This window comes from Pithys albifrons, chromosome 15, assembly GCF_047495875.1.
Source record: "Pithys albifrons albifrons isolate INPA30051 chromosome 15, PitAlb_v1, whole genome shotgun sequence".
Classification (NCBI taxonomy): domain Eukaryota; kingdom Metazoa; phylum Chordata; class Aves; order Passeriformes; family Thamnophilidae; genus Pithys; species Pithys albifrons.
The window spans coordinates 7,979,632-8,007,062 of record NC_092472.1 but is presented as its reverse complement, the minus strand read 5'-3'; the positions used below and the strand labels follow the sequence as shown (position 1 = coordinate 8,007,062).

The window sequence follows — 27,431 nt, the reverse complement described above, 5'->3', positions numbered from 1 at the left end:
ACTCGCTGTTTGGAGCACCAGGTGCAGGAAGCTGTGACTGGGTCGGGTCTGGCATATGCTGCGCCCCCCTGCAGGACTGCACCAGCTCGTGGTGCGAGGGCTCCCTTCAGCCCCTCGGTGGGCACAGGACATCCCATCCCGTCTGTGCTGTGTGGCCACACAGTCGCTGCAAGCCCAGGCTTGAACCCCACCACGGTGAGTGCCCCGACCTCAGCCAGCGAAGCCGGGGAGCAGAACAGGTTGGGTGACTTCAGGCTGTGGGAGGAATAATCATCTTGGGTTGATTCAGGAGCTGAGGCAGCCAAACCGGGTGAGGATGAGACCGCAGAGTGCCCCGCGGCCCTGCCAGGTACCCCCGGAGAGTGGCTGTGCCTGAAGGACTTTTTATAGAACTGCTGTCAAAATGGGCAGGGAGCGGAGCTAAATTGGGACTATCTGAGAATTGAGGCGGCATGTAGGTGTGCGAGGGATGTGCGCAGCAAGTGCTGGCGAGCAGCCTGAGCTGAGCATAAACAGGTCCGGTCTGATGTTTATCGGAGACTCTCATCTCCTGAGCTGGTGAATTTTTTTACCGCCGTGTCAGTTCTGATGCGCAGAGCAGGAGCTCTGCAGCCAGCCTTTCGCACAGCGTCAGGCAGAGCGTGCCTGGCCTGCTGCAGCTCCCCATCCCAGCTCCGGCATCTTCTGCCTGCTGAGCACAACCTGGGGCTCCTGCCCCTGGCACCACCTCGGACCCGTCCCCTCGCGCCAACTGAGTCACAAGTGACTCATTTCAAACTGGGATGTGAGCGCAGTGTGAGAGTTTGCAGATTGGTTGGTGAGGCACAGCTCTGCCATGTAGGTGGCTGCGTTACACACTCCAGCAGTGGAGCTCTGCTCCGTGCTCCCTCCTCCCTCACCCTCCAAGCAGGATAGCTGCTGGAGCCCAGGATCTGGTTCTTGCAGACGCAGGAAGGCGCCTCAGCCAGCTCCAGTGAACGTGGGGTGTGGATGGCTCCGGCTGCACTGCTGAGGGAGCTCTGCACTGAAGATGGATGACTTGGCTCTCCTTGACCTGTTGGAGTGTCCTGTGTGCTTTGAAAAGCTCGATGCCACGGCGAAGGTGCTGCCATGCCAGCACACCTTCTGCAAGCCCTGTCTGCAGAGGATCCTGAAATCCCAGAAGGAGCTCCGGTGCCCTGAGTGCAGGACCCTCGTCCTGTGCAGCATCGAGCAGCTGCCCTCCAACCTGCTCCTCGTCCGTCTCCTGGATGGAGTCAGGTGTGGACAAAACGTCACCAGGTTTGGCTCGATCCAGAGGTCAGGGGTCCTGTCCTCCCCCGCCTCCATCAGGAGAATCCCCAGGGGGCTGCAGCTTCATCAACACCGGCTGGCGACAAATCCCAGGATCCACATGGAGGGGGTAAGGAAGGTTCATTTTCTTTACTCTGTCTGTGAGCATGGAAAGGTTCCTGCTGTGTGCCCAGAACCAGGAACCTTCTCTATTAGCAGCACTGTGGAGTGCTTGAAGTGAAAGCAAGTGTTTTGTTTGCAAATCTGGCTGCTGTTTCCCTGTGATATTTGACTGGTTCAAGTTCATTGCAACAGGAATTGAATTGACTCCCAGGATGAGACAAAGCCAGCCTACCTTTCTCCTTACAAAAACTTCCCAGCATCTGTTTTTCCCCACAGTTTTCATGTGCTTCCTGGCTTTTGAGGGCATTTCACATGCTTTGACTTTCAGGCAATGCACTGCTTTTGACTGATATCAATTAAGTCAGTAATTGCAAAGCTGTAACTGTTAGGGGTGGAGAAGGTATTTCACGTGGCTGCACCTCAGTTTTCCCTGCACTGGAAAGGCAGGACCATGCCTGATGATGCTGCTGTTCCTGCCAAAGTACTTTGAGGTTCACTAGTTAAAAATACTAAATTTGACTCACTCACTCACTGACTGTACCTAGGGATGAATTACTAGGTTAATTTTAAAATTCCAGTTTTTTTCTGTCATTTTCTTTAACAGTACAAAAGCTTTTCTTGAATAATGAGGACATGATATTAGACCTGTTAAAGGAGCTTGGCTCAGATGGAATTTGGGGTAGGGACTTACAGCTTCACCTTTCCTGCATTATACTCCTGGACTTGATTTCCCCACCTAAACTATTCTTCTGTACAATGTCTCTACAAAACCTTCTCATGGCACTTAAAATCTTGGCTGAAAGGGCTGTTGAATCCCAGAGCATTGGTCAGGACCACGGTGTTGTAAATGTCAGGGCAGGGACAGGACAGGTACCCTCCCCTGCATCCTGTGCTTGTGCTGTGGGGGGCCCTGTGGGCACAAGCTGGCACATGTATCCTGGAAAATCTCTGTGGCATCAGTAAAGGTCTTGTATGGATCACACACCAAAACCAGATATCCCTCCAGAGCTCCTCTCTCAGGTGTTCTCACTGCAGCCTGTGGCAGTGCAGCCATGAGCCACAGGCTCTGGGTCGCTCTCCTGGAAGCTCTGCCTGGCCACAGCACAGCCACGGGCAGGGGCAGGTGGGCAACATGGCTCAGCCCAGAGTGTTCTCCTGCTGCAGCACTGGGAGGTGAGTGGGAGCCAGGTGGGAGAGCAGAGTTGGTCCTTGGGCTGCCCAAGGCCTGGGGAGAGCCCCCACCGTGGGGACCCTGCTCAGTCCACAGGGATCCTTCTCCATCTGTGGGAACCCCACAGGCCCACAGGGACCCTGCTGTGACTGTGGGGACCCTATTCTGCCCACAGGGCTGCAGCAGCAGGGATACCCTTGCTGGGAGCCATCAGCTCTCCAGGAAAGCTGCAGGAGCTGCTGGTGCCATTCATGCAAGGTACAAACCATCCAACAGCGATAGGTTTCGGTCACTGTCACCCCTGGCTGGCATTACAGCTCACAAGGAGGTTATAGTTTTTCTAACTGGACTCACCTGGGTAAGAAAGCACAAACAAGCTCATCCGATTTTTTTTTCCTCTCACTCATTTCACAATTTTTGTACTGGTTCTCAGGAAAGTGGGAACTTGCTGCTGATATATAATGGCAACATCCATCAATCTGCAGCTCCCAAAAGTTTTCAAGACCAGTTTTAGGATCAAACTCCTGGGAAATCAGCAGTGAGTGATGGGGTAGCAGTGGCTGCAGCCAGCTCCCTGGCACTGGGACAGCCCTCTGAGCTCCTGTGCATCTCTGGAAAGGAACATAAAACACATTACATTGAAAGGCTCTTAGACTTAATTAGTTACTTAATTATAAAACACTTTGTAATCCTCGGCTGCAAGGTGAAGAATGAAACATATTAGTCACATTTTGGTTTTGGTGGTTTTAAATACTTGCCGTTATTTGGGTGCTCCAGTGGGATGTTAGTGGATTTGGAGCCTCACCTGAGCTGGCACCTGGTGACAGCAGGGACACATTTGGAAGTGCCTGTGAAGTGCAGACAGACAGTAATGAGGATGACTTGCCATCACCCTACACCATGGAATGTTGCGTTCCAGGGTATTCACCTGAAGGAATCTGGGTAAGCAGAAGCCTCCAGATGGTGTGAACCTCACAGTAGATGCTTTTTGTCAGGAATCACAGTGAGAGCAGCTACTGTGCAGTCCTGCTTATTCCACCACAGTACTCCCACAGGTACTTGGAATTGCAGTGTCCATGTTCTGCTGCAGCAGAAGGTCATGGGCTCCCAAGAACAGACTGCCCCAATCTGCAAGAGCTCTTAATTACACCTAATGCTGTCCAACACCTTGTGCTGCAAAGCAAATACAATTGACATGCCCCACACTGCACTGCAGCCAGAGCTGCCATCCAACATGGGATATGGGCTGGGGTTGGTTTTTACCAAGGCTTTTCTATAAATAAAATTCCTTTACTCCCTGGAGCTGAGAAAATCACAAGTTTGATGGAAGTTTCTCTCTCAGCAGAGATGTTTCCTTGCCAGCTCTTTGCTCTTCATCCCCATAAGCATCCATGAAGGCGAAAAGTAAAATAAATCACTTGTCACCTAGCAAGTCAAGAGCTCATCTTATTCTGAGCAGGAAGAGTGAGCAGGCCCCCGTGGAGTTGCTAGATTAGCACAAATACAGTACTCTGTTTTCAGTCGGGAATTTCCCAGAGCCAGTTGTTAAAAAAACAGGGAATTTTCTAATTACAGCCCATCCCAAGCTATTTATTAGCTGGCATTTAAATCCCTTTTAAATCCACTTCCTACGAGCTGCCATGGGGTGGGCACGTGCTGGGTTTGGGCACGTGGATCCATCCATGCGTATACACAGCCTGGCTGTACCAAGTCCTGCACAGCCACCATGGAGCAGCTGCTCGGGCAGTGTGCCCCTGAGAGCCTGGCACTGAGCCCCTGGAACTGCCCAAGCCCTCAGCCTGAGCCCCTGGCACTGCCCCGAGCCCCCAGCACCACCCCACAGCTGCTCCCAGCACCTCGGGCCAGGCCGTCAGATCTTCAACATCAATGCAGAGAGGGCAAGACTTTTGGATTTTCAGGATCCACATATTAAATTGTCTGGAATTTAAGAATAAAAGGGTTTGCTGGGAGGTGTATGCATAAATAAGCCCTGCTGAAGCCTTTGAACTCTTAGGAACCACCCCTGGCATGTGCCAGGTGTGGTTACAGCTTGTGCTGAAGCTCCTCCTCACCTGGCTGCAGCCCCGGTGTGAACTGAGCACAGGTCTGCCAGCAGCAAGAGAACAGACCATGAGTGCTGAGGTGTGCAGGAACCTCCTGCACCTCTCTGTTGGGATGGATGACCCAAATGCACCCTGCACACGGTGAAACTCCATCCAGGCCACTAAACAGCTACTTGGGTGCTGAAGTTTGTCATGCAACAAACATGGGACAGTGAGCTAGAGAAGAAAAATTCTGAGTATGACAGCTTGCCTTGGGAAAACACAGACCACGCAGATTTAACTGTGATTTGGGCTATTTTATCTTTTCATGAACTGAGTGCTTAACACCCCCCTCCAGCATTTCATGGGAGATAGACAGATAACACCTCTATTGGGATAAAAATACTCTGCACTCCAACGTCCCACCTTCACACGGACGTCTATAGATAGTACCTGCGTCTTGGTATTTTCTTCTCCTCCAGAATCATCTCCAACTCCTTTCTGGATTTGACAGACAGGACTTGGATTGCTGGAGCTTCTTGAAGTCTTGTTCAAAGCAACCTCCATGTTTGCACCCACCAGAGGCAAACGCATTTCCTGGCCCACTCACTGAGCCAACCCCCCTTCTCACCCTCACAAAACTCCCTGCAGTTCCTGTGCAGTCACAGCAATTATCTCAAAATATGTCATATCCCCTTGAGCCGGACAACCACTGCAGGGACCTCATGAACTCAGGGATGCAGTCCAGGCCCTGGCTCTGCCTGAGGTGGTAGTGCCGGCTCCTTTCCCACCAGAGACATGGAGCATCTTCTTGCCCCACAGCTACTGGCAGTAGTGGGTGTATGCCACAGTGCCCCTCAGCTGGACACAGAGACACTTCATTTGGCTACAAAATTCTGTGTGGCCTTATGGGTTTTCTGGAGAAAGGGCTTGTCCCAACTCTCCTCCACTATCGTGTCCCTTCAGGGTTTGTCTCAAGGTAATAGAACAAGGAGCTGTTTCCACAGTGCTTGTGCCAGACACTGGCATGTGTTTTTTGTCCCTTTGCATGTAGTTTTAGCACCTTTTTCTGCTTCAAAGACAGTGGGGTCATCTCAGCATAGACTGATGGATAACACACACCTCAAAAGCTGTGTGCAACAGACCAGGCATGGGGCACTGCTCGGTGGTACTAGAGGTGGTGGAAAGCCAAAGGACCTCCATGGCCAACAGCAGGAGCCAGTTTCCCTGGTTTTACAAAATTAGGTACCAAGCTGCAAACACATAAAAGTGTTTTAATTTGTTTCCAAGGCAATGAGTCAGGCTCAGATGGCGAGTCAGGAATAGCACAGCAGGGTTCCTCTGCGAGCTCACCTGCGCAGTGCCGTGGTCAACCAGGAGCCTCAAAGTCTGAGTCCTCTTCTCACAGCTTCCCTGCTGGTCACTGGCTGCTGTCCCTCAGTCCATGGAGTTGGTCACTGGCCTGAGTTTGTCATTTTCCTTCTGGAGGGAAGGAAAAGTAGGAGGCATATTCCCATGCAACTCTGCAGTGTGCCAGGGCTGGAGGTAGCAGGTGTCCTGAGAGAGGTGAGGGCCCTCCCCACTGCCAGCACTGTCTTGGCTTGCAGAGTTCCTGGGACCAGTGCCCATGGGCAGAGTTGACTGCGCCGCCGAGGGCTGGCAGCTCTGACTGAGAAGCCACATCAGCACTCCTTTTCCGAGCACAGGGATGGCACTGAACCAGCAGGGAGATGGCTCGGCAGCAGCAGGAGGAGGAGGTAGCAGGATGCAGGTTTCCTCCCTACACAGTAAACAGCCACTTCAGAGAATGGTGGTGCTGAGGCAGAGCATCATGACTGGGCACGCCGAGGGCTGACACAGTTTGTTTTCTGTGCAGCTTAAACCCATGACACACAACTTAACCACTGCCTGGGACTGCTGACGACAGCAGAGACATATCTGATACAGTAGCAGTGAGGGAAGAGGCGTGAAAGGGTTTCGTGCAGACACTGCAGCTTGAATACACTGGGCCCCAATCCCCAGCATCCCCTTGCTGTGCCCTGCTGGTGCCGCCTCATTCTTCTCACAGATCCATCCCTGCTCTCCCTGTGGCTCTGCTGGCACCCAGGAGCAAAACTCTGCTCAGGTCCAGCTCCTGGCGTGTGTGTACCTGGACATTCCTCCTGCCCACCTGAATCTCTCCAGTATTTCACACTGGCAAAGTGAAACCTGATCCAGCTCCTGGGGAGCTGTGGGAATGCCACCAACACATGGTCAGGTGTTCTCCTTGAGGCTGGGTGCCAGTGGTGGTGCCTCAGCATCCCTCAGCCTCTCCATGAGAGAGGCTGCTCTGTGTTTTCTTTAATAATTTTCCTAATTTTTCATGTCACCTTTGCGTTACAAAGGCAGCACTACAATAGGCCACACTGAGAAGTGATGTGAACCTCGATGTGGTGGCACCACAGGGCTGTGAGTTAGCAAAGCAGGTAAGTGCTGCCAGTCCCTTTGCCATCGCCTCCCACAGCTGGAGCAGCACAAACCCAGCTAAATCCATACAATTCACATCTCCGTCATCACCCCGTGATGGCCAGTCAGCTCAGGGGCAGCTGTTAGCCATGGCCAGTGCTGCCCTTGTGTTCCAGCAGGACCAGGAGGAAATTGGGCAGATCTGGTGAGCTCCAGGGCTGACGTGAGCAGAGGGGACTGGCTTTGTTCTCTCTAACGCATACAGTCTGCATGTGCTTGGAAGATGGGAACAAACCTCCTCAGGGAAGAAATAATGCAGAAACCACCCAACTGTCTGAATCCTCAGAATATAATTATATGAAGAGATTGAAATGACAAGTTCACTTTTGAAGGTTTTGTTCTCTGTGACAAGGCTGAAGTTATCTCCTCTGCCGAAATGCAGAAAAACAGAATTGTAATAGCAATTAATTTACATTCAAATAGCTCTTTTTATCCACCTGGATCCTGCAGAGCCCTGAACTGTGCTAGCTGAGCACACAGAGCAGGCGATGGGGCTCATTCATGCCATGGAGATGCGGGCAGCCAGTGGTGGGATGCTGGAGGTGGCTCTCAAGAATCAGAATGGATGGAGGTGTTATTGATCATCTCTATGAAGAGCCAGTGTGTCTGTTTCCTTTGGCATCAGTGTGTGAATAATACCCATCTCTACATGCTCGGTCTGTAAGTCACAGCTCATCAGGAGTGTGGCCTAGGTTGTGCCCTCAGATCTGTCCTGGAGTCACTGGCTGCCTCCGGGTGAGATATTCATGATGCCCGGTGCTGTCAGGTCTCCTGCGGGAGGCCCTTGGGAAGAAAAAGGGAACAAGGATGGCCTCCCTGCATGTGGGGCAACTCCCACGAAACCCAGATCAGGATCAGTCCCTGGGGACTTACTGCGGAGACATTTGAAAGGGTTGGAGCACAGCACGGAGCTGCTCCAGGGCATTCACTGCAGAGGGTTAGGAAAATCAGAGCTGGGAAAGCACCGAGGTGCAGGTCGAAGCCTGTCTGAGGCCATTCCTGATCCATCTGCCAGCAGCATCCCCAGCCCCACAGGTCTGCCCCCACCACTGGAGTCAGCAGGGCACCCACCAAGGTTTGGGGGGCCGGGTCTAACTCTGCATCAGCAGGGACAGTAAATCAGAGGAAGCACCCCTGGACCTCCACAGCAATGAGCTGTCCCAAAGATTCACATGTCCCTCATCCCACAGGTCCATCCACACAGTCAGGGACACAGGTGAAGTCAGAGCATCTGGGACACAGGAGGATCCCATTCAATGTCTCCAGCTGTATTTCACCAAGCTATGCTTGGAAGTGGATGCACGACTGAATGGATCCCAGTGCAGGGATATTCATGGCCTCAGTTTCACACTCCCTTGGGGTATCCAGGCTGTGGCTCAGTCTCCTCTGGCAAAGCCAGTGTCACCATGGGGCCATGCTGCTCCTCGGGGTGGTTTTAAAGAGAGTTGCCTGGTACAAGGTTTACAGGTATTCCCAGCTTCCATCAGCAGCCCCTCCTTTTCCCTGCACCCCTGGCTCTGCTTCTGGTGACTCTCTCCCCAGCCAGCCTTACATGCTGCCTCTTCTGTTTGTCAGTTCCCATGCTCTGAGTAGGGGGTCTTACATGAATCCCCTCCTGCCAATCACAAGGAGTTATAACCAGCTCTTTTCAGATAATTACAGAGTGCATTTCTCCGCTAGGAAGAGATGCCCTGAATTGCTTCCTTACACACATGTACATACTTTTAATCTGCTGCTTTGTTTTGTATGAGGAACACTCAGGCATTGGATGGCTGCCCTGGCACAGCATGATGCCAAATGCCAAAAATAGAGAAAAAAAAATAAAACCTCTTCTCCCTTATCAGTCTCAAATCCACTGAGAATGGGAGCAAGGCATTGAGGTGCATCTCCTATGATCCTCCCTGTTGGTGGAGTGACCAAGGAGAAAAAAGCATCTCACTCAGAGTTGGTGCTGCTGCAAGGTGGGGTTCTGTTTCCACACCTGGTGTTACCTGCTGCACTCTGGGGCTCTCTCAGGGCCTGCAGGCAGCCCCGTGGCAAGGGATACCTAGGGCTCAGACTGTAGTACCTCCTGGGCCTGGCAGGAGGAAGGTCCTGTCTCACTCTGGTGTGATGGAGGACAAAAAAGAGGGGAAAATCAGAAAAAATGAGGCAGCATTGGAAAAGAGTTACAACTGCCCAGAAAATAGGTTTCTTATCTGTAGTTTCTCTCTCTCTGCTACTGGGCAGCAAACGTCTATGCCAATTTTCTAAAACCTTTAGCTGAGTTTTTCACAGAGCTGCTCCCAGTGTTTTCCCAGTGGGATGTTCAGACAGATGCCAAGCCCACATTAGGAACCAGTGTGTGTGATATTTGGCGTAATATTTTGCTACCACTACCATCCCACTAATATGAAATGCTGCCTTGGACTAACAAAAAGCAACTGGACATGCTAACTGGAGAAAATTCCACAAAACAAAGCAGGCCCCTCCTCCCCCTGCACCCAGGACCATGTCCTGGCACACGGAAGCCTCTCCCTCTTCCCTCAGCCCAGAGCAAGCCACCTCCAGGCACTCCTTGTCTTTATCATGGGGTTAATTAGCACCCCAGTTTCTGCCTTTGCAATTAACCTACTTTGAATACAGTGAAACAGATGCCTTGCAGAGGATCTGGGACACCCAGGAGTGGACAGAAACCAGCCCAAGCTGAGACAGGGATCAGATCAGATCAGATCAGATCAGATCCGCGGGCGCAGGAGAGCAATGGGCTGTGGGATCGGACGCTCACTGTGAGGGTTCTGCTGCCCAACCCCAGCCCTGTGGCAGCCACGGGGAGGGTCTGGTGTTCTTGTTTGTCTTTCCTACGTCCCATGAACTTGTTAAAAACCAGTGACCTTGTTGCACATCTTTCTGAAATCTTCAGCTTGCAGCTTTATTTTGTGATGGGGCTGTACAGTAAAAACCACGTTAGTTGCTCCCTGTGGGTAGATAAAGGCTTGGTTTATATCCTAAATAAAGTTGGGATATTTTTGGCTTAGTATCTGAACAGCCAAACCAAATTTTAAAAAAAGAATTAGAATAGGTAAAATGACAGACTTTGGAAAAAGCTGACTTGGGCTGGGAGATGTGAAATGGCACAGAAGTGGGAGGAAAGGGTTAAAGAGGAGACAAAGAACTGAAGGCTGTGAGTGTGGTTAGAAGAAGAAAGAGCTCATCTATCCAATCATCCATCCATCCAAGTGGAGTGGTGTTAGCCAGCCACAGGCCACAAACACACCTGTCCCACCTGGTTTTCAGTTATTTATCCCAGTCTGTCCTCCTGTCTCATCTCTTTGCTTGCTGAAGAAAGAATATTCCAGACTCTCAGCACCCCATTCCTTACTCCCTGTTCCCACTTAGCACCAAGCATGCATTTCATTTCAGAGTTTCTCTTAGTTTTAATATATTTCCATAACTCGTTCTTTCTGCCTTTAATGTTTCCCTGTATTCTGCTGTTCCCTCACATCCTGGACGTTGATGTTGTTCCTTCCCAAGCCCCGTTCTCACATTGTGCAGGAGTCCTATTTGTTTTCTGGTCACTCCTGAGACCCCTGTGGAACAACAGCAAGTCTGTCCCTGAGTTTTTCTGAAGGAGAACTGCTCACCTGTGTCCTCTATCACCACAGTGTGTTTTCTCACAGAAAAGCACATACATCCAGACATGTGTTTGCAGGGAATCTCTGTGACCCTGACATGGACAGTCCTTGTTTTCTGTAGGAGCTCAGATCTGATGGACAACAATGCTGGCCTGAGCCTCAATTTCCCCATTTTCTTTTTCCCCAGCAATGTGCTCAGTGTCACTGAGCCCAGTGCATGTGTTTACTATGAGCACAATTTAACAGGCAGAATGACTTAATTAGAACAAAACATTAACCTAATTGCTTCCCCTTCCAAAGACTTTGAAGTAAAAGCAGTACATGGAATTTTTCTCTTCTTGGTTCTTTTTTCCGGAGAAGCATCAGTGTTTGGGGATGCTGGAAGATGTCTTCTTCACAAAACCTAACCAATTTCCATGGGGAATTCAATCTTTTCAACACTTTAGGAAACTAACATTGAATTTCTCACTTCAAGCCTTCTTGATCTCCCAAAAGTGACTGTGGGTCAGACAGCTCTGCAGAAGTCCTGCCTGATCTTTGGGCACTGACACAGGTGGATTTTGAGAAGTCCTCCATAAAAGGCAGGAAAAGACGGAAAGTACACCAGTACAGAAGTGCCATCTCCCATGAGATTGATGGGATGGGGTGACTATGGCTTGGAGAAACTGCAGGGCAGGATGCTACTCACAAGGTACTTGGCAGCCTCTAAAGAAAGGAGGACAATCCAGACCTGCAGAGACCAGAAAAAAGCAGCTGAAAAGCCTCTTGTCCTGTCCAGGCACTGGCAATTCTGCTTAAAGTTGGTCAAGGCTCTAGAGCTGGGAACAGTCTTGGCTTCCCCTTTTCTCAGCACGGAGCTCACACATCTGTGCCACCAGCTCAGAGGCCAGAAATGGAGCTCAGTATTTGGGTTATCCCCTTAAAACTGAGGGCTGGGCTGTGCCTGGGAGCCATCGCTGCAGGGATGATGGGAGTGCCATGCAGAGTGTTCTGGTACAGACAAGGCTCAGCAGAGCGGATGCTTTAATAGAACTTTGTTATTTCATTTTGATTAGAGTCAAGATAGTAACATCTCATCCTCTGGTTTTGGTGTATCTCTTCTTTCTCACATTACACTACAGCAACCATAACATTAACCCATCCCTTCCAGTAACACAGGTAAAGGCTGAAATAAACCCACGGTCACATCTCTTAAAAGGTGAGAGAACCATGGGAGAGCAGAACCTGCACTCGCCTTGCTCTGCTGTGTTCTCCTGGCAGGTGACAGCCACCAGGTCAGTTGGATAATGGCTGCGATCTCCAGCCCTTCTGAAATAGAAACACCTGAGTCATTAAAACCAACATTGTATAGGAGGAGACCTTATAGCAGGCAGTAAGATCCCATGGGAAGACTAGTTTAAGGCCTTAACTGTTTCTTAATATTCTTAAACAAGTCCAGCCTGCTTTTCATCTTGATACAAACTTAGCATAAGTATTTGGGAGCTTGTCTTCATTAGTAAAACCCATCAAGACAGGATGTGGGTAGTTAATCCCAATAAATGCATGCTTAAGCCTTAGACCTATACTTTTTTCCCCAGTAATTATGAATGCTTTTAGGGAATTCTGTCTATGTCAGATGAATTGCAGGGACTGTTTCTTTCCCCCCAGGTGCCACGAGCCAGGGCCCTGTACACCTACCGTGGGCACAACCCCGGGGAGCTGCGGTTCAACAAGGGGGACATCATCATGCTGCTCCGGCAGCTGGACGAGAACTGGTACCTGGGAGAGGTCAATGGGATCAGCGGTGTTTTCCCAGCCAGCTCCGTGCAAGTCATCAAGCACCTGCCACTGCCCCCACCCCTTGGCAGAGCCCTCTACAGCCTTGACCTGCGGAGTCGGGACAAGGCGGAAAACAAGGACAGCCTAAACTTCCATAAGGTAACACCTGCAGCACCAGGACACGGCACTGGAGGCTGTTTGCTTGCCTGGACTGCACAGTGCTCTGCCATTCCCCAGATCTTCTGGAGCTACTTTGGGGTATCAGGAAGGTTCCCAGGCCCCCTCAGACACTGCTTCCAGCAGTTAAACACCCCCAATGCCCCACAGGCACACGGGGGGTGCACCCAGGTGAGGGGCATGCAGAGAGGGATGCAGGTGCCCCTCTGCCTCAGCCAGGGCCAGCTCAAAATGTTGCAGGTGGCATTCCCAGCGTTCCCAGTGCTGCAGCTCTGGAGACCTTCCAGCCACCCTCTCCCTGACAGAATTTTGTTAGCACTGGTCTAGACATTAATTGTGTTGTGCAGTTTAGCTTGAGATGTGGGGTGTATATGGCACTGGCACCAATTCCTAGAAATAAAATTAATACTTGTAATGCCCATAATTACAGCAAGCTCTGCTTTGTGGCTGTTCTATAGGAGGACATGAGCAAAACATCTTATTTGAAACTCTAATAGATTTTGTAAAGTGTCTTTTCATTTAATGAAATCATTTTAGCTTCAGTAATGACTTATTTAAGTCTGGCATTAACAGACACAAGTTAGTTAGGGACTCATAGACCCACCAAGGAATTCGAAATTAATCCTGGAGAAGGCAAATGTAGGGCTACTGTGGGAGACATGAGGCTTCTCCTGGCTCTGACACACAGTTTGTGCCCCATTTTATCACATCTCTTGGTGTTTAGAGAGGCAGAAAAATGTTTGCAGTTGAAGCTAAAGTTTGATCACACAGAGAACTTACAAGATAGCCATGGCATACATGTATGTACTCACACACTGTGGACTTTAAACTTTGCTTTGGAGAGGGAAAATGTGAGAACAATCCCTGCAGTAAAATGACAAAGCCTGGGAGCCACTTGCACCTCTCCTGCCACAGTCTCCCTGTCCATCCCTAGCGTCAGGCACGTTCCCTCCCACAAGTGGGTGAGAATCTTCAAGTTTTGCAATATGTTAATGTCAGCAGTAAATCATGATTAATTCCTCTGGCACCCATCATGGTGAAAAACACTGTCACCACATGCCCTTTGCTATTAACACCCTGATCAGCAGTTTCCAAGAAATAGTGTGCGAACGCTGCCCATATGCAAACTCAGGGCCTGCCTCTCCCTCATTAACCCTGATGTTTAACAAGCCAGGATTTTTTCAATGGAAGCAGCATCAAGCCATGAATGTTCAGGCTGCCAGAGATGGTATTGGGTGAGTCTAATGCTGTGGGGAAAGTCACCATCAGTGAGGACCTCTTCAAGCCCATGCCCTGCCATCAGCTGCAGGACCTGGGTGTCCTGCTGCAAGATGCACCCACGTGTACCAGCACAGAGAGGGAAGGGGAGATCCCAAACATCCCTTCTAATTCAAAGTTAGAGTTATTAAGCACTGTGACAGAGCCAGTCATCCTTCCCTGCACCTCTGCCAGCCAAAGCCTTGGAGAAGGAACGTGTCACAAGGAGCACTCAGCCTCAGTAACTCCTTGTCTCAGCAACAAGTTTTTCAAACCTATTTGATTTTGCTGTCACCTTTGCACCAGGAGTTTTACACCCAAGATTTGTCACTGACAACAGATGAGGAAAATGACTGAGCCCCAAGGTTTTAAAGATCACCTGTAACATCACCTGAACTCTGCCTGCAGCTGTGCTGCCAACCTGAGAAAGGGAAGCAGAGCAGTCAGGGGCTGTCCGAGATGTAACTTCTGAAATCACACCACGTCTCCCTTTGTCTCCCCCAGCCAAACACCACCGCCCGGCAGCTCCTGCAGACCTCCAAAAGCCACTGGTCCCCTCAGTTTAAAAGCGCATCCCTGCGAACGGCGTCTCCCAAGGCAAAGGGCGCGGATTCGGCGCCTTTCCCCAAGGTGCCCGACTGCAGGCGGAAGAGCTTGCGGCAGTTCTCCATCACCACAGCCCTCAACACCCTCAACCGGATGGTCCACGCGCCCACCGAGCGCCCTGCACTGGAGATCAGCTCCCCTGTGCTCATCAGCTCCAGCAACCCCACTGTGGCCACCCAGAGCAGCGAGAAAGCCGAGTTCCCCTACAGCACCCCTGTCCAGGTAAGGGAGCAGTGATGCCAGTCTGCAGCCTAAACCTGGGACTATCCTGAGAAATGCTCACCTGGGAACTCAGACATAAACATAGATCAACCTTTTGGAATATATCCACTCTTTATTTTAGGAGGCAGAAGAGTCTCATTCCTTCTTCCCACTCTGACTAAAGATCTCAGTCCAGAATCTTCACAGATCATCTGAAATGGGAGAAAGGGGGGGGTTGTTTAGATTTATATGACATTTTTGTTATTCAGGGTTGTTCCAACATTTCATAAAGCGATCACCCAGCCCTGGCAGTTCATGTCTGGGCAATAACACCCAGCAGCCACCTAGTACTGAGCACCAGCCTGCAAAGAGCCAGGATGTGAGATCTTGAGTATGGAGGAGAAATGAGGCCTTACAGAGTTCCATAATTCAATTGACAGAGTATCATGTCTCACACCCCCAGTGGGATCTTACTCAAAATGTTTGAACTACTGCCAACAACAAAAGCCAGAGACAGAACATGTTATGGTTTGGCCTTAGAAGGGTTGGGATTTCCTTGCTTCCAAGCAGCAGTGTTGCTCCCAGAGGTTTGCAGGTGGATCTGTACTCTTCCTGAGGCTGCACGGGATGCAGCTTTTCCTTTCCATCTCTGGGTTTGGGCTGCAGTGACTGAGCTGCAAGGCTGAGATTCTTTTGCAAGACCAGGTAGGCAATGCAAGGATACCTGAGAGGCCGAGGGAACAGGAGGGCTGCACCCAAGCACAGCCAGCAACAGCACACAGGTGGGAAAGCAAAACAGGAGAGGCTGTGCAGAGCTCCCCCAGCACCACCTGCCTGCCTTGGAGCAGTGAGTCTCATTTCAGCCCATAAAAGGGAATAACCGGCACTGCCCTGGCCCTTCTCCTCCAGCTCTTCCTTCCCCTTGGCGGTGCCAAGCTGGGCTCAGATGGAGCCAGAACCAGTTTGCAGGGCTGTGGCCACCGTGTCTGTGCATGTGCCTGTTGTGCAAGAGGCTGTGGGGTGAGGGCAGTGGGGCGCTGCCGCCCACGCCCACCCGCTCGACCACGGGAATCTCTTCCCAGTCACAACTGAGCTTATTCCCTGGGACCAGCAGTCCTTGGGGCAGGGAACATCTGTCTGAGAGCTGCTGCTCCCCTTTGCCACTCCATGAATGGAGCTGATAAACCCCACAACTGCCCTCCAGTATATTTGGCTTTTCTGTGTACTTATGATGTGGAACTTGCACGACCCAACATCCAGGATCACTGAGAGTTCCAACACCCCCGTGATGGGATGGAGAAGGCCTCCCTCCCACAAGGCGCTGCATGGATACTCTCAGCAGGGACTTGCCTGTGTCAGCAGAGCTGGAAATCATGTTGGTGACACACTACAATGGGATATGGAGTAAGAGAGATTCCAGGAGAGGCAGGGAATTAAACCCTTTGTACTTACAAGGGCTTGCAAGGTACTCACAGGAGATCACCAAAAGCAAATGCCAAAACCAGTTATACATGGTTGGAAAATGTTTCATTCAATCTTTTTTCCTTTCTGTTGCAAATGCAAAGGCAGCTTTGAGGAGGCTAAAGGACAGCTGCTCCGAGGCAGAGGCAAACACACAGATGAAAAACTTGGAGCTTTTCAGCCAGGAGGGGATGCTTAACACAGTTTCATCAGGAAAACCAGCAAAAGGCTGTCATTTATCTTCAATGCAGCAAAAACAAACTCCAAATCCCAACATTTCAAACATTTTGATTATGCTAATTATTAAAGTAGAATTATAGTTTCAAATCAATGTTATGAGCATCTGGTCTGACCATGCCTGGACTAGAAAATGAGGAATGCAGAGACAGTTTGAAGCTGACCTGCCACTCCAGGTCCAAGACAGAAGCTGGAATTGCTGGGGTGTTTTAATTAACTTAATTTACTGTAGAGCACCAGAGTTGGTGAGTCACTTTTCTTTTTCCCTAGGTCCTTGCCAAGCCAGTGCTTCAGCACCGCGTTACAGACTTGACCACTAGAAATTAGATTTGAAATGAACATGAGATTAAAGCCCCAGTTTGCATCATTAAAGATCCTGTGGTCATTGCTGGAGAGCACAACTGGCGGCCACAGCCCAGCCCAGCAACGTTCCGCTGCCCTGAGCTTCCCGGGATGCTGCTGCCACTGTCCTGCCTTGCTGGGAGCTCTGTTCCCCCTGACAGCAGCCATGGTCCTGCCACCACGCAGCACAGCCCAGCCGTGGCACAGCATGGCACAGCCACAGCACAGTCATGCCACCACCATGGCTGTCACCTTCTAGTGTGCGCAGCACTGGATTCCAAACAGAAATGAGCTGTTGCCAGCAGCAGTTCACCCCAGGGCACATTTTGTGCTGCAGAAGGAACAGCTCAGCAGAAGAGCATCCCAAGGATGCCAGACTGCCCACTGACATCCTCCCTCCATGCTGCTGATCCACGCTGTTCAAAGAGGCTGGAGCAGCACTGAGTGCTCCCTCACTGCCCCCACCCCAAGGGGTGCTGTGCTGCCAGCACCAGTGACAACCAGAAGAGCAAAGGCAGAAGCCAAAGGGACGAGTTGGAGTGTGTCTGGTTGGCACAGACCCATGGGTTCAGTAGCTGGGACCCTCTTAGGCTCCCTGCAGAGCCCAGTGAGCACAAGGAACACAAAATCAAGCTCAGAAGAAGAATGGGAACAGCCCACAAGCAGGTTCTGGGTTGGGGGTTCTGGAAGGAAACTCAGCAGGACATGGGGCAGAGGATGCCCAATCGCCTACTCGTTACCTCAGAGACCCCCTCAGAGTGGGGATGTCACCTAAGCTTCAGGGCAAGGTGGGACAGGGCTGGGGAACAGCCCAGCACACTCGCTGGCACAACAGGGACAAGGAGTCATCCTCTCATCCTTGGCAGGCGACAGCAGGTCTGGCACAGCATGTGCAAGGCACAGTTACAGCAGCAGCAGAAACAGGGCAGCAGTTCCTCCTGGAAAACCAAAGACCCCTATGAGAGCACAGGGGGTACATTATGGTGGCTGCTACCACTCCACAGGTGCAAAGTGACAGTGGGGAAAGGCCCACCCCAACCACACACAACCCTGAGCAAGGGGTCTCTGCCCATGCAGCCAACCACTGCTCCCTGCCTGCCCCACACTCAGGCCCATGGGGCTCCTGGGACACCACAGACGTGGTAAATGGCTTTAGTCATAGCCATTAAAGATCACTGGGACAAGGACTGTATTATTTAGGGTTCAGGCAATGCCAATAACTTCCAGCTGAAGCCAAATAAGTGAAACAGCAGTGATCACACTAGTCCTCACCTGGCAGACGCGATGGCCTCCTCCTGGTTTAAAGCCTGGGCTTGAAATGCCATTTTCCCAAACTCCTCTTAGTTCCTGAAGCAGCACAAGAGACCATGAATGATCAAAGGCACTCATCTTGCTCAGAGCCATGTGAAGAGGGATAAGAGAACACTAAATGAGAGGAGAGCATCTCCCCACTGAAGTGAGAACTCACTTCTGTGGAATTAGCAGCAGACACAGGTTTAGGCCTCAGATGTGACTCCTGGAATTCACAGCTGTTGGGTTAAGATTACCCTGTTCCATCACTGCTCCCAGACCCTCCCCACACCCCAGCTTTTCTGTCCCCAAAAGCTCTGTTCTTAAAGGATGGGGTGAGCACCATCAATCCAACCAAGCCATGGCTTAGGAAGTGTCTTCATATGGAAGGACCATGATTTGAGCAGCTGAGGATTCTGAAGGGGCTCAGCCTAGGAAAAAGGAGGCTCAAGGGAGTCCTTTTTGCTCTCTATAACTGAAAGAAGGCTGTAGCCAGGTGGGGATTGGGCTCTTTTCCCAGGCAAATAATGACAGGACAAGAGGAAAGGGCCTCGAGCTGTCCCCAGGGAGGTTCAGGTAGGACATTAGGAGGAATTTCTTCAGTGAAAGGGTTGTCCGGCATTGGAACAGGCTTGCCCACAGAGGTAGTGGATTCACCATCCGTGGAAGTGTTCAAGAACTGACTGGATGTGGCACTCTGTCCTCTGGTCTGGTTGACAAGGTGGCAATCAGTCACAGGTTGGACTCAATGATCTTGGAGGTCTTTTCTAACCTCAGAGATTCTGGGTCTTCCTCTAACTGCCTGGTGGATTTTTAAGTCAAATGCTACAAACTTCCATTTCTTGAAACATCTTTGATGTTTTACTTGAAGGTTGGGTGAAGCTAGTCAAATATTTTTAGCTGTTCCTCCAGTAGGTTAAAAGAAGCCAATAAGCACATTAATACCTTGTTTCTTTGTTTTCTTTCTACCACAGGTCAGCACCTCTTACTACCCTGCACCAGGACCACTGGGACCCTCAGCAGCCATCGTCACTCTCCCCCATCTGCAGCACCACGGGCCAGCTTACCTGTACGTGAGGAAAATTAAATACTTCTGGGGGAAGGGGAGGGTGTAGTTTCCTGTACCTTCTCCCTGACCTTGCTCCTGTCATCTGAGAGGTGCAGGCACACCAGAGCACTGCTCAGATCCAAATGCAGATCCACATAGGAATGTACCTGGCTGGTTTTAGTAGAAGGTAGCAGAAACTTGGTATCACAGCTGGCTTGTTCTATTCCCAACAGGTGAACCATCCCTACCCCTTATTGCCTCACTGCAGTACTTGTGGATAAACAGTTCTGCCTGTTTGTGAACAATACATTTTAAATTTTTTTCAAGTGTAAAGAAACTAATCACTCCTCAAGTGCCTCTTGTTATTTATTTTAAAACATTCATGGCCACTGGAGTTTTGAACAATCCGATTTCCGAAAACTTTCCCAGAGTTAAAATTTGCAGATAACACGCTGTGATAATTTGTTTTCCTCGAGATAAGATTCACCAGCCTGGCACTGTAGTAATGCACCTAAAATAACAAGAGCATCACAGCACACTGTTTACATAGCACTCAGCACCCCCAGTGCCAAGCCAGGCTGTGGGAACACTGGTGCCCACGAGCATCACCCACAGCTGGGCATGTACACACATCATCATAGGTCAGCCAAGACTCCTGCACACACTTAATGCCAAGGACAGGAGAACTCCTAAGATCTTAAAATAATTTGCAGAACGAGGAAGGTATTAGAGTGTCCCACCAGCTGCCTGGTTTGTACAGCTCATTTTTCAAGCCTGCAGTATCAGACAAGCACCTGCAGGTCCTCCCTTTGAGGTGACTCCTGTATAGCAATGCATGGCTGCAGAACAAGAACACCTTAACCCACTTGGCCTGTGCCAGTCCCCGAGGGAGCAGCATCTTATACAGACTGGCCCTGTAGGTCAAACCTTCAGGTGCTTGTGCTGAATAACAGGCAGAGAGTAACCTTTCTAAAAGTTCTGGGATACTCCCTGACTGTCCAGACAACTAGTCTGTTGTTTCTATTTTGTAAATAACACCCTATAATTGCTGTATTGGGCTGCAATTCATTGATACTTGGGAGCAGATCACATTCCCCTTGAAAAAAAACCAACAGTGCATTAAAGCGTGTTACACTGGAGACAAAATAAAGTTCTTAAAAGAACAAATAGGAGAGAGTTTTGAAATATACACCATTTTCTTTTACTGCTGTTACACAAGGGTCAGTAAGACCCCGGAGTTCCAGGATGCTCCAGCCACCTGCATGGGGCCTCCTCTCACACCCTGTCTGCCTCCCCTCACACCCTGTCTCCCCAGGTGCGTGGCTCTTCACTCCTATGCAGCTCATGGACCAGACGAGCTGGAGCTGCAGAAGGGAGAAGGGGTCCGTGTCTTTGGGAAGGACCAAGATGGCTGGTCGCGGGGCATGTCCCTTGTCACGGGCAGAGTCGGCATCTTCCCCAGCAACTACGTCGCTCCCCTCTTGAGGTCTGGTTTTCTTTACACAAAACAGAAACACTTGGAAAGGGAAGGGGGTAACATGTAGTATCTGTGGTCTTCTTGTTCCCACAGAGAAACCACAGCAAGGGACCCCCACAGTTCTGACAAGGGCTGGGGTCCCTCACCAGCTGGGATGGCACCTGGCAGCTCTCACCCTTCTTTTCCTATTCCAACAGGAAGTCTAGTCTCTCTGACTCAAAGATGCCTTCCCTGTACACTTCATGGACACTGTCGACCTCCTCGCTCTCCTCCCAAGGGAGCATCTCTGAAAATGGCCCGAGGCAAAGCAGAGCCCTGAAGCCGGTGCTGCTGCCCATCCCTATCCCCTCTCCAGGGAGGAACACGATGGGACCAACACCACTGCGGCGCAGCCGTGGCAGTACCAGGAAGAGTAAGTGCTCGGGGGGCTCTGGGAGGGAGAAGATGAACACATTCCCCCCAGACGACACAAGCTGCTGAGGTTCATGATCCCACACCCCTTCTTGTCCCCAGCTCTGGCTGTTTGGGAATTCCAGGGAGTTTGCCTCATGACGGCAAAACTCTTTGCAAAGGTTTATGCAGAGCTCAGTGGTTATATTCTTTCCAGGGAGAATGCAAGCCTTACACATCCTTTTGAAATACATTCTCAGGAGTATTTGGGGAACCAGGTGGTATATTCCCAGCACTGGCAGCAGAGCTGCTGCTGGAGACAGGCAGTGGCCTGGCAAGGGCCACTGTCAGTGGTTTTAGACTCGAAATTGGTCAAATTGCTGCCTGACAGTCCCTGTGCCTAAGCGGAGTTGGGGGGATGGAGGACGCACATGGCGATCCGAGGGAGCTACTGCCCCACAGCATCTTGTGAATGGGCCTATTAGTGCAGGGTTGTAACCACTGCTCACTCTGCCCCTCTGCTCTCTCCGTACCATTTTGGATTCCTGCTGACTGACCTTTCCATCGGTCCTTGCTTCCCAGCTGGATCCCTGCAGAGGCCGGGGCAGTCAGGGACCCCTGTGCAGATCACGGGCTCGCTCAGGCGTCTTCCCACGGGTGCGGGACGACCTCAGCAGTTCCAGATTTACCCGCACGTGAGCTCCCCGTCACACAGCACCCCTCCCGGAGCCGGCACAGACGAGGCAACGAGGCCAAACTTCTCCCACGAGGCTTCACCAGCGCTTGTGGTCAGGGGAGGGGAGAGTCGAAGCCCCTCCGTGTGCAGCTCGGTGATCCTGGATGCCAAAGACCCTCCAGTGAAGAGCGAGGCAGTTCCAAAGCCACCAGCGTCAGCCCCGCCGTCCATCCTGGTGAAACCAGACACCTCCCGCAATGGCGCCGAGAAGGTATGGCCAGGGCTCCCCGCTGCTCCAGACGGTCCCCCACTCCCCTTGGAACCAGCTGAGCCATTTGGAATGGAAATTTCTTTCCCCTCTGGCAGCCAGAGAGAAATTTCATAAAAGTAAGATCATTCTGCAAATTGCCCTAGTGACAGCTTCCTCTTTCCTTGACACCCAAAGAGGTGCCCAAAATACTCCACAAACCCAGCCGGGCTCAGAGCTCCCAGGCAGCTCAGCATCAGCTGAGAGAACGCTCAGATCTCTGAGGTCAGGGCAGGCTGTCCACCCTCCTGGTGCTGTGCTGCCTCCTGCTCTTCCCCTCCTGCTAACTCGGTTGATGGCTCTCTGGACCGACTCTCCTTGGTCTGCAGTAGCCACCAGCACTGCTATGCTGGTCCCTGGCGCTTCCTTCCACGTGCCATCGGCTGCACAGCACCCTGAGCTTCTCTGCGGGCACCCAGTGCCCCAGGAAGGGAGGATCCAGCCGCCCCCTTGGCACATCCCACGGTTTCTGCAGGGCTGGGCACGGCAGGGGGGGCGGTCGGGGGGCTGCGGTTCCCACCTGACCCTGGTCCCCTTCTCGCTGCAGCAAGTGAAGACGGTGCGGTTCCAGAACCACAGCCCTCCGCCGCCCAAGCGGCACAGCCTGCAGCCCTCGCCGTGCCTCCAGCGAGCCAGGACGGAGCCCGAGGTGCTGCTGCCCGAAGCCGGCCTGGGCCCCGAGCTCCTGGTGCTCTACTCGCCCCGGCTCGGCTCCAGCCCCCTGTACCCGCGCCGGGCACTGCACCCCAAGGCGCTGTCGCTGGACCTCTCAGGACAGCTGACCTTCCCCGTCAAGAAGAGCTACAGCAGCATCTCTGCAAACTGACCGGGTAACCCCTGCCTGCCTTCCTCCCCACACCTGCTCCTCTCCCTCCTGCGCAGGCCCCCGGACCCCGCACAGCCTCCACTGCTCCCCACCTGGCCGAGGGGGCGGCACCCTCAGGACCTGCGACTCTGAGACTTGCAGAGAGCTGTGGGACCCCCGAGGGAGCCCCCAGCCCCAGGGCTGCCCCAGCACAGGGAGATGTGACACGAGGACTGACGTTTCCCGGGGCTGCTGCCCGCACGGCACTGCAGGATCGGTGGGAGGGGAGGGAAACATGCGGGTATCACAAAGAGTTACACTAGGTTTGAGCTTCTCAGGTCTGCAGGAAGCACACAGAGATCGAACACTGGGTCATTACCTGCCTGTCTCAGGATAAAGAAACCATAAATCAGAGTCGATCAGCTCCTGGCTGACGGTTCACGCTGCCTTTGGCGGGGCGGGGGTGGGAGGGGGCATCACTCAGATTTTTTGTTAGATTAGTTGCTTGCTTTTCTCTTTTGTTTTAGCCCAGGAATTTTAACATAGAACAATGTAAAAGGTGATTTGGACAGGAAAGAGCTGAGGGGAAGGGCCGTGCCATTACTGCAATCATCCAGACTCTGCAGTCAGGGCACTGAATCTTGCTTCCCCTCATTGCTTGGTTTCTTCTGATCACCTGTCGGCTACCTCCTGCCCATGAGCTTCCTCCAGCCCCTTCCCACTGCCCACTCACTCAGGTGTGGCTGTTGTAAATATCTTATTTGGGATTCATGGGTTTCAGTCTACACTCAGATGCATGAAAAATTGTCTGTGTAACAGCAGAATTCAGGATTCAGCGTGCCACGGCAGCACCAGCTTCAGTTTTCAGCTGACCCCATTCCATGCATCCTCCTGTGAATCCCAGGAAAGCCGGCAGAGCCAGAGAGTGGTGCTGGCTCACAGCTGTGTCTGCTCTCTAGAAAACCTCTGCACAACAGATTTTGTTTTTCATGGGTTTTTTTCATTGCTGCTTTATCCACCAGCAGTTCCCACCCCAGTTGCAGGCACTGGTCACCAGCTCTCCTGACAGCAGAAGCTGTGCTGTCTCCAAAACTGTCATAAAATCCCATCCTCAGTTACCTGCCTACAAACCCAGGGAAGGAACTCCACTGGTCAATGGAAATTCTCCAAGGCCCTGGCACAGCCTCAGAGAAGGATTTTTTTCTCCTGGAAGTAAGCAAAGGGAATGGATAAAATCATTCAATAGGCTGCAGCCTCTGGACCTTCACTCTTCCAGACTTTCTCTGTGCAGCTGGAAGCTGTGGGGATTTTCAGTGGAACAACAACCAGCAAGGCACAGAGCAGTTCTCACCTTGTACTCTCTGTCAGTATTTCAGCTCCTGCAGAAACACCCTGACAAGCTGAAAACATGCCGTGCGCCCCAGGTATAAAAGGTGGCACCAGTCCAGCCACAAACAGGAAGGTGAGCACAGCTCAGTGATGCCACCTCAGAGACAGCTCCACACCTCAGGGGAGGCAAGCTGGTTCTTTGCTGAGGACTCCTCTCATCCCTTTAAAGCTGAACGAGAAAGCAGCTGGTTCTATTACCAAGACACATCCATGTATCCCAAGCACACTCAGAATAAACAGAATTCCACTCCGTATTGGTGCTTTGGTGAAAGAGCAGGCAGCTATTTCGGGATGGATGTCTGTGTTTCATGCACAGGATATTTCAGAGCTATGATGCTATGGTGATAAGTGCCCTAAATTTATTCAAAATATGTAGGGAGAGAGAACTGAAAACAAGACATACTTTAAAGCAACAGCCCTAATAAGCCTCTTGTCCCCACAGACAGCCCTGCCCACAGGTTTCATGCTGCAGCCCACCGAGCAGAACTGCCACGTTCTCACCTCCTCTCCAACATCACCAGAAGGGAGCTCCTCGGCTGTGTCACTTCACCAAGGAATATCCCATGACAGGGGGACAAGAACTCAGACCTTTTTCTTTCAAAAGCTCAGGCTAAAGCAGAACCTGGTGAGCTAACCCAGAGCTAATCCAGAGCTCCATCCTGATCCCCGGGTGAGGCAATGCCCTACAACTGGTCCTTACCCAAAAGGAGAAACCAGTCACACTGGGGAAGGCATCAACTGTCAGGGAGCAATTCTCCAAGTGCTCCAGACCAAAAACATCTGTTCTGGAAGAATCACCCCAGATCCCTCACCTCTGCAAGCAGAATCGTCACACTGACTTCCACACACATCAGCAAACTTCACATTTTTGGTTTCAGCTCTGGGCTGCAACCTGAAGTACCCTGTATGTTCCCTGAGGGTCTACTCCAAAACCTGGGCCCTCAGGCTGCTGTCATCCAATTTTTTTTTTTATGGTGTAGCGATGGAAAGGGAGGCATCACATGCTGGCAGGAGGGTGGCAGCTTCCCATGGAGGTGGGCGAGCTCTTCAAGGATTTCTCTTCTTTTTATACATATTTAGCTTCCCTCCTGTCTTCCCACCCTCCAGATTCTCTTCAGCCTGTTTCCCCAGTGAAGAGAGGTCAGACATCAGCATTGGGACCCTGTTTTGTCTTTCCCATATTGGCCAGGAAGGCCCTTTTTCCCCCTGGAATGTCATTTCTCTGCACTCCCAGCAGGAGAGAGACCAGTCCAAGGTCTGGTCCTGCTGACCCTCCAGCCTACTCTGCTACCACAGGCCTTTGTGTGGAGCACAGAGCACCAAGGAAACAGCACTAGAGAGGCAAAAATTATTTCTTTTATTAAAATACACTATTCTCTGCTGACCCAGACAGGCTGAGCTGGGCTCCAAACACCCTGAGCACCACGTCCATCAGCACAGCTCAGGAACAGAGCTCTGGGAAATGCATAAAGCAGCACACAGAGGCAGAGGGACCATTAATAAGCCTCTCCAAGTTCTTCAATTGCCCTTATTTTCCATCGTCCCTTATGATTAGTTAACAAATTGGAGCCTGAATCAGATCATTCCTCAGCTGCTCTAATTGGCTGCCCAGCCTGGCAGAACCCTGGGACACAACCTGTCCCCAAGCTTGGGCTGCAGTCCTGCTTCCTGACAAATCATGAGCAGAGGCAGCAGAGGTAAGAAAACAACATTCACAGATTCTCTTCACACCTTCCATACAGAGGGGCCCTCCCTGCCCTGGGCACAAACAGAGGAGCCCCCATTCCAGTCCATCCCGAGGCTGGAGCATTGGGCCCGGAGGGGACTTGCCCTCCACCTGCCACAAGGATGATGTTCAGTCTCAGGAGGGAAACCTGCAAGGAATTCTGCAGTGCCATTCCGATGGTGACTGGCTGCAGCACTGCTGCACACTGCTCTCCTGGGAACCTGAGAGCCACAGCCAGGCTGGGGTCTGTAGGGAGCCCCTGGGATCAGTCCCTGCTCAGTGATAACAAGGATCTAATGGCCCCTTGGCTGGAAAACAGGAGCCGTTCAGCATTCAGCTGCTCACATATCTTCCAGTTGCTGAGCCTCTGACAGCCATTCCCAAGGGGCTTTCCTAGAAGTTCAAGGGCTGCGCCTTTTGCACGGAAGACAATTCTTCTGTTATTTTCTTAACATTCCAAGAACTTGTGGCTTTAGAAATTGAACATCCCCATCCCGGCAAGGCGTTTGCTCCTCTCACTCCCCCAGTACCCATACTCTGCCCTCGGTAAAGGTCAATTTCCTAAAAGGAACACCAAAAACGCCCTGTCAGGGCTTGTGACTTCCCACTTCTCACTCATGCTGTATACCAGGTGTTTCAATGAACACTTCTTTCCAGGAGTTTAATTTCCTGACTTCACCCTATTTAATTTTTCACAAGCCACCAAAGCAGAACAAGAACTGCTGAAACACCAAGCCCCTAAATTCAGAAATCCCAGGAAATTAGCTAGAGAAAAAATATCTGGGAAGGGGCAGGCTTTGCTGACTCACCCCTGGCTCCTCTGGCCGTGGCCAGCCCATGGCAGTAGCAGGGGCCCATCACCCCCTCCTTACTCTGGGAATGAGGAATTCAAACACTGGCCCTAAAATGTTTAAGTTGGAAACAGCAGAGCAGCCTGGGACTCCGTCAATTCACATTTATCATTTTTAAGAGGTTACTCATTGCTCAACAGTTATTGCAGTTCTTTTGTGCAACAATGTGTTTGAAGTGCAATCACAGCTTGAGACTTCAGGGTTTTTGTCAGAAGCCTCAGTATCTGCCCAGTTTAAAAAGTAATGTTTCCTAATATTCATGATACCAGTATTTAGAATCCCTAAACTGTCCATGAAGTGATGGGGGCTTACTAGTGAGGTCCATGGGAGCTCTACAGCCTGATCCCTTGTGGAAAGTGGTGATGGATCAGAAACTGCAATGTCAGGTTGGTGAGGACTGTATGGGTAATGAAAGGAGAAAAAAGATCTCTTTACACCAAAGCTCCAGCCAAAATAGGTAGTAAAGGCAGAACGGGTCAACAAAAGGAGCTTCCCTCATCCTCTGCATGACCAAGCAGGAAATTTCATTGTCTTCTTTCTGCACCGAGGTCAGGGAACTCTCCAATGAAATATTACAGCCAGGTCACTATCAGTGAGAAAACAGAAATTACTGTTTTTACATGTATATCTTAGAAATAGAAGGATATATAACCTTTGCTTAGTTGGTGATGGGTAGAAGGAATAAATACATTTAGTTTATTGTTCA

At 51.2% G+C, this 27,431-nt stretch overlaps 1 protein-coding gene across 3 annotated transcripts; it reads left to right on the top strand.

The window, feature by feature from the left end:
- The first annotated feature begins 294 nt into the window (after positions 1-294).
- SH3RF2 (SH3 domain containing ring finger 2) lies at positions 295-27,431 on the top strand. 3 transcript variants are annotated; one of them, XM_071570253.1, is made up of 9 exons: positions 295-1,402; positions 12,375-12,644; positions 14,424-14,747; positions 19,031-19,125; positions 20,420-20,590; positions 20,779-20,993; positions 21,554-21,918; positions 22,502-22,784; positions 24,591-27,431. In XM_071570253.1, the coding sequence occupies exons 1-8, from the start codon at positions 1,031-1,033 to the stop codon at positions 22,778-22,780; spliced, it is 2,091 nt and encodes a 696-aa protein (XP_071426354.1). In that variant the 5' UTR covers positions 295-1,030; the 3' UTR covers positions 22,781-22,784; positions 24,591-27,431. The 3 variants fall into 3 exon arrangements, with proteins under 3 accessions (XP_071426354.1, XP_071426356.1, XP_071426353.1); XM_071570252.1 differs by having other exon boundaries at positions 296-1,402; positions 22,502-27,431; XM_071570255.1 differs by lacking the exon at positions 14,424-14,747 and having other exon boundaries at positions 22,502-27,431.